The sequence below is a fragment of the Cryptotermes secundus genome, unplaced genomic scaffold (genome assembly GCF_002891405.2).
Source record: "Cryptotermes secundus unplaced genomic scaffold, Csec_1.0 scaffold423, whole genome shotgun sequence".
In the NCBI taxonomy this organism is placed as follows: domain Eukaryota; kingdom Metazoa; phylum Arthropoda; class Insecta; order Blattodea; family Kalotermitidae; genus Cryptotermes; species Cryptotermes secundus.
In genome coordinates this window covers 1,219,432-1,232,269 of record NW_019731985.1, presented here as the reverse complement: position 1 = coordinate 1,232,269, position 12,838 = coordinate 1,219,432, and the positions used below count along the sequence as shown (strand labels likewise).

Below are 12,838 nucleotides of genomic sequence, written 5' to 3'. Positions count from 1 at the left end.
GTTCGACCTTCACGCTTTTCCTTTGATGTCTTCAACATTCTGGAACCTCTTTCCTCTGAGGGCAGTTTTCGCCGTAGGAAAGAGAAAATGCAATAAAGGAGATTGGGATTAAGTCTGGATGAAGCTTTGGCATGATGTGTGTGTGAATCTCCGTGAGTCTGTGTGCAGGGACGAGATTCGCGTGAATCTTCATAAAGTATTTGACGAATCGTCTCCTTATTGATCATTCTGAGAATTCGTCGACGATCTCGTGTCACGATTGCACGGACATTTGCGGTTGTAAGGGCGCCTGCTTCTTGGACCAAGACTAAAGATTCTCACGCTCGCCTTCAAATCGTTTAAGCGACTCAGATGCCATTCAGACAGACTCGTTCGTATAGGAGAGAAGGCATCGTCACCACGAGGACTGTGCTGTCAGGTGGACAGGTTCAGTACCTTTTTGCCCTTCTTGAAACAAATTTGTTTCGCTCATTGCTTCGTCCCTTACGAAGCGTCACGGCGATCTGCGCGGTACAAAATCTGAAGCACGACTGTGCATTCGCGACAAGAGAGACGTGACTGCGTACGTCAAGTCCGCCAACGAAAAATTAAAAGAAAAATAGTGAGTTTCAAAGAACATATTACAAAATCTGTCTACCTGTCATACGTTGTGTAGGTAACCCCCGGTCCAAGTGTGAATTTCCCACTTGCGTGTGAATGCCTGGCGTATGTTGAAAACATACTGCTTTAAGTTTCTAATCGTGGCATCAAGGTCTGCGGCATTGACCGGCGGTTTTGAGCCAAATATTTGAGGTCCCATCGACATTATCTAGTTCTGTGGATCCGCGGCACAAGCGGTGCTCCTGTATTTGTATCCACGCAGTAAAGGTTACCGCCGTAGCAGTGGTCCGGGCCTGAAACAATCGAGTTTCTGTTTCCGCCCTTAATTTATCACCCGCACGCCTCTTCCTTGGTTCCTGGTCCCTGATGATCTCTGCGGCGAGATGCACTAAGGGCTTCCTGGGGAGGCTCTGTATACCGCGTGTCGCATGAATTCCCCCCCCCACACGATGCGTCAGGCTCATCCTTCGCAGGACGCGTAAGCAAGCGTTGAAATACCCCGTGCTTAATTAAGCACCGCGTCATGGCGAGCGGAATGGGAAGTGGAGGTATAGCTTCACTCTCCGGCCGCTTTGCGCGCCGGCAGGATTGGCTGGGCCCGAGAGAGCCGGTTTGGACGCTGCCCAGAACGGAAACAATGAGCCGCAGCGCCGCGCAGGTCTGTTGTGTTGTAGGTCACGTGATCGGAATATGCGTGAAGGCGGTGAAAATGTACGACGCGAGTAGGGAATTCCCCAGAATATGTTGAGAGGGAAACAAACAGATAATTTTCGTTTCATGCATCCTGTTGTGTTACAATATACAGTTTATTTATTAAAACCGTCACAACACAACTATATTAAGGTCACTGCCAAGTTTGGCTCTGCAGTTTTGTAAGCTTTTGCGCTATTTAGCGTCTGTCCCACTGTTGCCTGGGACTAGATCACCAAACGGTCTTAGAAGAACATGAATGACATCTCAGTTTATGCTTTGTTATGTTTTTAAAAGTGTAAAGTACAGTGGTAATTGTATGCATCACTTTGTTTAACACACGTAGGGTTTCTGCAGTCTGCCCACACACAGTGTACGAGTACTTACGTGTGTTCCGTACGGTTCTCGCAGCAAACAGCATTCATTATCCGATTGGTCGTTGTCATGAGGTACGGACTAGATATAAAAACTGTGTATCCCCTCCCCCCGATCTGACTCACCGCGCTTTACAGGTCAGAAGAAGGCTGCGTCAGTCCAGAAACAACTTACAGGANGGCTAGCTCTTTCTAACGGACCCAACAGAATAGGTGTTTCCCTTTTCCTTCACCTGAGGACGGAAACAGATCCAGTTTCCGAAACGTCGTGTTTTTATTTGTTATCTTAAAAACCAGGACGATGGATAAAGTCCAGAAACCCAATATATCAGTGTGTTATACACCATCGTCAGAATCCTATAGTAACAACTTACAGGAGCCTTACACCCACGCCACACACGTACCCTTTTTTGTGGAGAGGCGTTGGCAGCTGCGAAGGCAAGGGGCATGACCCGACAGATAATCAGTGATTCGGATTTCATAGTGAAATTGCAGGCGGAAGATTGCGATGGTCTGATCCCCCATCTAAGGAGGCCTGACACCTGTGTAGTGGGTGGGCCGAAGACCCGGAAGATGGCTCGCGCCAGAGTGGTGGGCGAAGTCTGCTTCATCCTTACATATCTGGACCCCCCCTCTTCTGTTTGCTGCTCTGCTCTCATTCTGAAGCCATTTCGTTTTGTTCAGGTGGGTGCATGGCTCAGACCGCTCACACTTTCAGACTTCACGCTTTGAGAAGGAGGATGAGGTGAGCAGGCCATGTAACTTGCGTTGCGTTGATGAGGGATGTCGTAATGTCTGAAATGAAGTGCTGGGGCTTGGCAATGGATGGGAGGTTTGAAATGAATGTTCACAAAGTGTGCAGGTGTGAACTGAATTTGGAAGGGGACCAGAAACCAGCCGAATGTCAATAAATGGAAACAATAAACAGGCCTTTTTGAAATCCTAAACTTTGACTTGTACAGAAGCCATGTTTTTAGCAGTCTCTCTGGACGCTCACTACCCCAGATTTAGTTTAACAGATATGCAGCAGGTGTAGGCTGTTATGTGCACGGTAATGAACCTTCCTCATTCCATAAAGGGCACGGAATTTCTCGACCAGCTGAGCTACAATTAGCGTCTCAAGAGGTATCAGTTGAGGTGGCTCTTGTGAAGGCGGCAATGATGTTTTGACGGCCTCAGAGACTGTCAGCTTTACAAAGAGGCCTCTACCCAATGAAGGTAGTTGCTTCCTACTGTATGTGCACCTCCAGTCCCGTGTGCCTGGCTTCGAAACCTGGCAGGGATGCGGATGCTCTCACTCTGCTGTGTAACGTCATACATGCATCAATTCTCCGACAGGTGGCAGCATTATGCCACTGTGATTTCCTCCGCTACGTGCAGGTGTCACTTCCAACCGGTTCCACGATCGTAATGCCGAATTGTACGCTGCGGCAAGCCGAGTCTGTGACGGAGCCGGAATTCAGAGGAAATCTGTCATTACGGGAAAAATTCTGTGATCCGAAGGACGCAGTAACCAAAACTGGAGACGTGTTAATGGATAATTGGGGAGGAGCAAGTAAATAAGGAGATAAAGAGCTCCGAACGAGCAGTGAAGAAGACTACAGCGCAGTCGCCGATAGCCCGTGCCGTGTGACGTCACTCTCCTAAGTTCAGGGTAAGTTCGGACCTTGCGCGTGGTTCTATGAAAACTTAGCCCGTCACCTTGGCGATGGCCCAGACTTTGGGGGGGACAGGGTGCGGAGACTGGAGAGGAGCCTCATAGTTGAACTCAGTGTGGGCAAAAATGTTGACAGCGTGGTAAACTGCAGGATGAGATGGGCGGGGTATGTAGTACGCAAGGGAAAGTCAGAAATTCGTTCAAATCTTGAACGGAGAACGTCAACACAAAGGTATAGATAAGATGATAATATTAATTATGTAGCCTGGATTGATCTGGCTCAAATCAAGGACCGATGGCAGGCTGTTGTGAACACGGTAATGAACCTCGAGTGCCTGAGTGACTATCAGCTTCTCGAGAATGTGGCCTGCCTGTTTGTTACGTTTCCTTGAAGTGGGTTCGGACCCACCTCGGTCATGAGCCCACTGGGCCCAAATTTCTTGGGTCGTTGCGTTGAATTGTATCGTGGGTGTGGCGGTTGGCAGACCTTCGTGTTGCTTGACTTGTGGCCTGAGGATGGTGTTCCATGGTTTTCCGCATACCCTCCAGTCAGATATTGTGACGGAATATGTACTCATGCTCCAGCCGCGTTGCCACGTCGTCATGGAGACTCAGCTTTGGGAGGGAGGAGGGCAGGTGTAGCTCCACTAATTCCAGCCGCTGACGCTAGATGGACACAGTGAGGGCGGGTGCAGTGATGCCACCTGTCCTTGCTGGGGATCGAGCTCGAGTCGGGACGGATGCAATTGAGACGGCGTTACCAAACGAACTAAGAATAGCGGAGAGCAGAAATTTGTTCTGAGGAGGAGGAGGAATGCGTTCCAGTGGAACAGCTGACAGGATAACGCAGTGTTAAATTTAACCTCCCACAGACAGACTGTCTCCTTCCTGTGGCGCCTGGATGGAGCTGCTGGGGTCCGTGACGCCGTCTTGTCCGGTAGGAGGCCACTGACGTTTCGGTGGAACTATACTGCCAACATTTTCGGAGTCGAAAATTTATGTATGCCAAGCAAGAAGCCAGGAGGCAAGCAGAGCGAACCGCGTGTGGAAAATTGTGGTTTTCGTATGAAATATAAGGCAGTACCTCCAAAACGTCGGTGAACTCTTGCAGGAGTGCACAGCGTTACCCATCCGAGAAGTTACCTTCTGGTCACCGCTGTCAACGTCAGAGGCAACACGTTTGACTCTGTGGTGAGGGGTGGGACAGGAACAGGTTTCTGAACGGATTTACATTAAATTTGAAACTGACAAATTTTACTAAAATGACTCCATATGTTCGAACCTTGCATAAAATCAGTCAACAATAACAGACACTTCATATGAAGACGTACAAGGCGTTTTACGCACGAATCTGAAATGTAACGCGCCCGAGCGTTTATCAGAGCGACAAATGTTTCGGACGGAAAGTACAGAGAGAGAGAGAGAAATGCATCACAGACGTTTTTACGCTCCACAAACGTTCTTAGTTGAGTCGTACTATTTAGCGGGCGCTCCTGCGTCGTGAAGTGACGTGACGCGACTCGACGCGGCCCGTCTCCCAATCAGCTGTCACTGAGTTCAGACGTGCTCTGCTGGCACAGACACGATGTTATTATTAAACCGGTGAAGTGGTTAGAAATGCATTAAATCGCTTGGAGAAGCGAAGAAGATTGCATGGAAATGCACGATGTTTCCGCGGCACCAGACGGCGGGCTTGCAGCTGTCCAGGAGTCGCTACATATAAAAGCGTGGCCCAGCCGAGTGACCTGCCAGTGGAGTGGTGCAGTGCGAGTGAGTTGAGTTGTGGGTTGGATCTAGTGCTGTGATTTCACACTGAACGCTTGTGGCTGGCTAGGCGTTATGACAGCGTCGGCTGGAATGTACGTCGCAGCGGCGACACTACTGCTGCTGGTGCTTGTCAGGATGGCGCCGGCGTCTTATTCAGGCGGTGAGTTGAGGAACTACCACACCACCTACTGTTAGGATTTAAGGTTTGCAGATAGGTACAGACACGTTTTGGAAGTACCCGCTGCATCGTTCGCGTGACAACTGTTTGCGGCTCGGCAACAGGCAGGTCGCCCCGTCGTGCGGTTTTGTGAATGATTTCTGTGTGATGTGCAGCAGCCGGTGTTAACTGGTAACTATGTGTGCCATAAACTCTGCATTCTGCCCGCGCACACTATGGTTCTCACAACAAACAGCATTATCCGGTTTGTCCTCATGGAGACGGAGTGTGTTCCCTGTGAGGTAGGAAGCGTTCCTTCGAATCAAAAGCAAAAACCGTGACGTATATGCCATGAAGGCAATGTGGGGCACGGAGGTGCAGCTCCACGTATTCACTGCATAGATCTGAGTGCCCTCAGGTACAGATGCAATTGGCCGACCGAGGACCCAACACGTGTCCAAAGGACATTGCCTGCAGTCGCACCTCGGGTGTCACTTCCCTCCCCCGCGCGTTGTTTCAGCCAGACGCGGTGCAGACTGGATTCAGCTGGCTCTTGTGAATACGCGTTAGGAGCCCCTGCAGGACACTGCCGTCACGTGACCGCTGCACAGTCTTGTCTCCTGGCTCAGTGGGTAACGCGGACACAGAATGAGGCTTATAGCCTAGCGCTCAGGCAAGGTGCTTGGACACAGGTGCGGGTAAAGGTTGTCCCTGTGCCTAATCTGTTAAGCACCACACCATGGAGACGTAAGGAGGAGTGGATGTATTGTACCTCGGCACTAGGTGGAGGTGAGTGGTCAGCTTCACGCCATGGCCACTTTACCCATTGGATAGGACGCTGGGTGCCGCCCCGAAATGATCTGAACGCTGTGAAGAAGAGGAGCTCTTGCCTCCGCCGGGAATCGAACCCCCGCATATTTTAATGGCAGCACCAGTTCTTTGGGGGGGGGGGCGACTCGGAAGTAAGCATGTGTGAGAGAAAGTTGGTCCCATGACAGTTTGGAAGGGTTCAGCGAGGGAAATGGCCCCCAGCTCCACGGCATCACAATCAGTCTGCTATACGTTGTACGAACCATTATTGTAGCAGAGCGAGAGAAGGGTACGACGGGCGGAGAAGTGCGATGAAAGGGAAAGTCGTGGGGCCCGTAGTTACGGGAGGAAGGACGTGTAACAGAGCGAACACGTGACTGAAAAAACAAGTGCACATCGCACGTGTAGGGGGGGGGGGCTCGGTTCGCGTTCCGAATACAGTGAACCCTCGATGATAATCCGGATTAACGAGGCAAGAGATGGCCAGCCCTAAAAGACAAAAGAAGAAAACAAATAAATGGAAAATTTAATGATATAGGTAGTGCTGATGAAAATAATTACAGAATATCGCTGCAGCAATATTTTCCTCTGTCAGAAGCCGAAATCCAGGGTCTCTTTCATCCAGCTGAATCCAATCTTGGATATTTTCTTGTGTGGTTTGCAGTCTCTCCAGCTGCCCTCAACACATCCTGAAAGCTCTCTTGCTCCTAAATCCCATACGCACCCAACTGTGAACAGGATTTTTCATTTGTCGATCCGGATTAGCGAGGGTTTGCTGAAGAAGGGAGTGTTTTTTTAAAACTGGCTATGAATATTATATACAAGTTCGGTTTCGCACCTCACAGGGAACACCTTCCGTCTCCATGACAACGACCACCCGGTTAATGCTGTAACGTAGGTGTGTCACTTCACGGTCCACCTTCCCCAGGACCAGTGACCTCGTTTGCAGGTGCCGCCATATTTGTTGTTTGGGCCCGGTCCAATTCCAAGTGGTGCGCTGAAAGTCGCCGCTTCCTGGTGATTAGAGGCGCCAGGACTGGCCCAGATTCCAGTACCCACTGCTTGGCAACCTGTGGCCTGCGGATAAACGTCGTAGCTGCGGCTGTCTCTTCTCGCCCACGTTCATCCAGATAATAAAATGTGATGCCGTGTAGTCTGGTAGATACGTATGAGCGTCTTGGAGAAAACAGCTGCAAAGCCGACGCCTTCGTACGTCAGCGCCCGAGTGATGCTCATCAAGCCTAGATGTTACGGCCGTGCCATAGCTCAAGCGGTTAGTCGCAGACTTCCCACCGCGGCGGCCCGGAATTTTAGTCCCTTGTGTTCAAGAAGGTGGTATATATAGTTACCATTATGCCTCGAAGAGTAAAGAAGCCAGCAGAAGGGGTCTTAGTCACACAGCGAACGTGGATTGCGGCATTTGTTTACTCCGTGAGGTGGGGATCCACCGCAAACACTTGCCCAGCCCTTGCGGTATAGGCGGGCAGGCTGATGTCATGAGATCTGTATTCGCGTTGCGCTGCCCCTTCCGAACAAGCTTCTGTTTGAGAGATGTGACGCCCTGTAGTATGATGCACAGACCGAACGATTTTGTTGATAACACCTTTACCCCGAAGCTGGAAGAAACAGTCTCTTACGAAACCTTGGCACATAACCACCAGAGTACACGCCACATTCAGGTAACCTTCATATTGTAGTGTGTAGAGCCGTTTCTAGGCAACGTCTACCCGGTAAACACGTTCCCGCGGCAACGGATACGCATGCGACAGTAGAGGTGTTTTATATTCGGCCCGCGCAAATGGGATTATAAAGAGGATAATTGAAGCAAGAATAATGAATTTGAAAGGGAGCCGCCGTTCGGAGAGGACTTGAGCCCGGAAGCAGAGGACTAGCCATTGTTAGAATCCCTTACCAGGCAACTACTAGTGAAGACACTGCGGTCCGGAAAAGACGTAGCATGTGCTCTAGTAATCTGTAAAGTGTGGAGATCAGCGATGGCGCTATAATTAAGTGTAATTACGAGTTCTGTGTTACAGGGGTCAGTAAATCCAATATCCAATCCAAATGCCCCGTCTATAGTCACTCATACCACGTGACAGCATTTACCGCCGTGAAAATCCGGAATGTCGTTTATTGACTGATGTCAGCTGTGAAGATGACAGCATGTTCCTCCGAAACGTCCGTATGCAATGTACGAAACCGGATGTTGTGTCCCAGAGAGCCACACAAATCTCATATGACGTAACAACGTGGCTGTTGCTGCGACTACCCATGGAATCGAGTCACATGAAATGCAGATAAGACACTTCCTGTCTGCACAGGGTGGGGACGGGGTGCAACCCAACATCTGTTCCACGTGTGTCCGTCTGTACGTGACATAACTACCAACTGTGCTCGCAGACGTTTTATGTTGTCGCTCTCAAGTATGCCATGAAGCGCGCCGACGTTTCGGAGGAACAAGGAAATAGTCTGCATCGCCAATGCAGAAGAGTAAGCCAGAAATGTTGTTGGTTTCTTCTTTCGACCCCGAAAATGGAGGCAGTGCGGTCACTCGAAACGTTGGTGGACTGCTGTCTCCGTACGCGGCGCCCTGTGTACCCCTTCCTGGAGAAGGCTTACGGTGCCAGTTGGCGTAGCGAATCGAGTTGCGTCAGTGTGCCCCAGTTTTCCGTATTCAAAGACATGCACAATACGGCGGCCTCGACTGAAAAGTGTGACTGTAGTAGGTAGGCATGTGGCTACGCCTTGGGCAGGGACGGGACGGGACGAGACGGCGCGTGTAGCTTTGCAATGGCTCTCGCGTGATCCAGTTGTTGACAGACAAATTGAAATAATTGGATAATTGGTAACGGTTACAGATTTAATTATTCTTTAAACTCTGAATTCATGCTCAGAATTTCCGCCGCCAGATGGCTCTCCGCGTCAAGGTTCGCTTTTCGTTTTGTCTCTTCCGTTCCAGAGGACGAGATTAGAGCCTCCTGTGTCTCCTGACATCTTTAATATTGTCAGGCGATTGAGTGTGACGATAGACGGGGTTTGGATTGGTAATCGGATTTGTTGGACACTTTAACACAAATCGTGACTACACTTTACATATCACTTGTCATACAAAGACTAGTGTTCTAAGTCACGATCTTAACTGCGATGCCTGGTAGCGGCTTCCAACAGTAGACGTACTTTCAGGCTGGCGATCATCTCTCGCCAACCTCCTACTGTCAAGACTCCCGTAATGAAAACACTGCGTCCATCATTGAATGTTCTCTCGTTGCAGTGGAAACAACGTATTTGCACAGCTGTTCCCTAGCAACGGCTGTTGTACTGTCGCCTGTTTACACGGCTGCCACAATATGCCATTTTCACGATGTGGGTATCACGCCACTGGACATTGGCCTCGTCTTCTTCCTTACTTGCGAGTTCTCTCCCCTAATACCAACATGGAGGCCCCAACAGCTTGTGATGAAGGAAGAGTGTTAGCTCCATTCAGTTTGAAAGTATGCAGACTGTATTGAGGCTGTAACAACATGGCTGCTGCTCGAAGCATTTTGCTGTTCTAATGAGATAGTCATGAAATTATTGTAACCCTCGTCTTGTCTTGACACGTTAGAAATGTGATACACGTGAATTGTCGGAACTTTGAACGCAGCACAACCATCAGAGCGTGGCTTGTACTGTCAAATTCATAAGTGACGGACGCGGCGAACGTTAAGTGGTACCAGCAGCCATGACTTCCGATGTCGCCCACACGGTGTATTTGTGTGTGCCGTTCGGTTGTGAAATTGTTATGAATGTTTACGCCCCAACAGAAGATAAAACTGATGACAGAAAGGATAGATTTTGTGAAGAACTAGAACAGGTATTTGATAAATTCTCGAAGTACCTATGAAAATTTTATTAGGAGATTTCAACGCCAAAGTAGGGAGGGAAGACATTTTTAAAAAACAACGATTAGGAATGAGAGTATGCATGAAATTAGTAATGATAATGGAGTTAGAGTAGTAAACTTTGCCACATCAAAAAATCTTACTGTCAAAAGTACAATGTTCCCACATCGTAACATCCATAAATTTACTTGGACATCTCCTGATGGGAAGATACACAATCAAATAGACCATATTTTGATAGATAGGAGACGGCACTCAAGTATACTTGATGCCCGATCATTCAGGGCAGCAGATTGTGATACTGAGAATACCTGGTGGTGGCAAAGGTTAAGGAAAGACTGGCAGTGAGCAAACAAACAACATACAGAGTTAATATGGAGAGGTTCAATCTCAAGAAATTAAATGAGGTAGAAGGTAAAGAGCAGTATCGTGTTGATATCTCAAATAGTAGGTTCACGGCTTTGGAAAACTTGGACACTGAGGTGGATGTTAATAAAACTTGGGAAACTATTAGAGAGAATATAAAAATGTCTGCCAAAGAGAGTCTAGGTTATTATGAACGGAAGAAGCATAAGCCATGGTTCGATGAAGGATGCTCAAAATTATTAGATCAAAGAAAGCAGGCCAAATTGCAAGGGTTACAGGATCCAAGTGAGTTAAATGGGGATAATGTGAACAATATAAGATGTGAAATCAGCAGGCATTTCAGGAACAAAAAGAGGGAATATCTGAAAGACCAAATTGATGAGCTTTCAATAAACGGTAAGAACAAGAACATTAGAGACCTGTATAGAGGGATAAATGACTTTAAGAGGGGTTACCAGCCTAGTAGTAACTTAGTGAAGGATGAGAATGGTGATCTGCTTGCAGATTCCCACAACATTTTGAATAGGTGGAGGAACTACTTCTCTCAGTTATTGAATGTACATAGGGTCAGTGATGTCAGGTAGAGAGAAATCCATACAGCTGAGCCGTTAGTACCTGATCCTAGCCATTTTGAGTTTGAAAGTGCTATTGCAAAATTGAAACTGTATAAATCGCCAGGTAGTGATCAAATTTAGGCAGAACTTATTCAAGCAGGAGGCGAAATATTACATTCTGAAATTCACAATCTAATTACCTTTATTTGGCATAAGGAAAAATTTCCCGATCAGTGGAAGGAGTCTATTGTTGTATCAGTTCACAAGACGGGTAATAAAACCGACTGCAGTAATTATCGGGGGATATCACTGCTATCAACTTAATACAAAATTTTATCCAATATACTCTCAAGGTTAGGTCAGTGTATAGATGAAATTATTGGGGATCATCAGTGTGGTTTTCGACGTAACAGATCAACTACAGATCAGATCTTTTGCATTCGTCAGATATTGGAGAAAAAATAGGAGTACATTAAGACAGTACATCAGCTATTCATAGACTTCAAGAAAGCGTATGATTCAGTTAGGAGGGAAGTATTGTACAATATTCTGATAAGAGTTTGGGATACCCATGAAACTAGTTAGGTTGATTAAAATGTGTTTAAACGAAACGTATAGTAAATTCCGTGTAGGTAAACATTAGTCTGATAAATTTCCTATCCAGAATGGTCTAAACCAAGGAGATGCTTTATCGCCACTCCTTTTCAACTTTGCTTTAGAATATGCCATTAGGAAGGTCCAGGGAAACCAGGTGGGACTGAAACTAAACGGGACACCTATGCCGATGATGTGAATCTACTGCATGTTAATGTACCATAGATACCATAAAGAAAAACACACAAACTTTAATTGACGCAAGTAAAGAGGTTGGTCTAGAAGTAAACTGAGAAAACTAAGTATATGTTACTGTCTCGTCACCAAAATGCAGGAAAAAATCATAATATAAAGATATGAAACTGATGTTTTGAAAATGTGGCACAATTCAGATATTTTGGAACAACGATAACAGTTCGAAACCTGATTCAGGAGGAAATTAAGAGGAGATTGAACTCGGGTAATGCTTGCTACCATTCAGTCCAGAACCTTTTACCTTCTCGTCTGCTGTCAAAAAACATAAAAATTAGAATATACAAAACTATAAATTTGCCTGTGGTTCTGATGGGCGTGAAACTTGGTCTCTGACATTAAGTGAGGAACATAGACTGAGGGTGTTTGAGAACAAGGTGTTGAGAATATTTGAACCAAAGAGAGATGAAGTGACAGGAGGTTGGAGAAAACTGCATACTGAGGAGCTTCAGAACTTGTACTCTTCTCCAAGTATAATTAGAATGATCAAGTCAAGGAGGATGAGGTGGGCAGGGCATGTAACACGAATGGGGGAGACGAGGAATGCGTATAGGATATTGGTGGGAAAGCCAGAAGGAAGGAGACCACTGGGAAGACCAAGACGTAGGTGGGTGGACGATATTAAAATGGATCTTAGAGAGATAGGATAGGATGATATTGATTGAATTGATCTGGCTCAGGATAGGGACCAGTGGAGGGCTCTTGTGAACACGGTAATGAACCTTCGGGTTCCATAAAATGCTGGGAAATTCTTGAGTAGCTGCAGAATTGGTGGCTCCTCCAGAAGGGCGCAGCTCCATGAGTAAGTAAGTGGTACGTGTAGTTAACGCGGTGTTCTAAAGCAGGGGTGTCCAAACTTTTCGAAACGCGGGCCACATCAGTTAATTCAGCGCTTTCAACGGGTCGGATAAAATGAGAAATTAATGACTCAAGGTATATGAGTTTTATTGAAAGCACAGAATTTCATAAACTAAATACAAAGTACATGAGAATAAATTATCGTATATTAATGACAACAGACAGTAGCAGCAACTGCTCATATTTTCATCACAAATTATAATAAAACAATTAATGTGAATAATGGAACTCTTTTTGCATTCTTAAAATCTGATTAAATTGAGGTTCAAATTTTGAAA

At 47.0% G+C, this 12,838-nt stretch overlaps 1 protein-coding gene across 3 annotated transcripts in view; it reads left to right on the top strand.

The window, feature by feature from the left end:
* LOC111867418 (cysteine-rich motor neuron 1 protein) overlaps positions 1-12,838 on the top strand; it is a 234,117-nt gene that overhangs the window by 164,897 nt on the left and 56,382 nt on the right. The window contains exon 1 of one of the 3 annotated variants that reach the window (XM_023857265.2): positions 4,891-5,248. The exons of the other annotated variants lie outside the window; for them this stretch is intronic. Coding sequence (XP_023713033.1) covers positions 5,161-5,248 — 88 coding nt within the window. The 5' untranslated portion in view covers positions 4,891-5,160. Of the gene's footprint in view, positions 1-4,890; positions 5,249-12,838 lie in introns of those variants that run through there. 3 annotated transcript variants of the gene reach the window in all.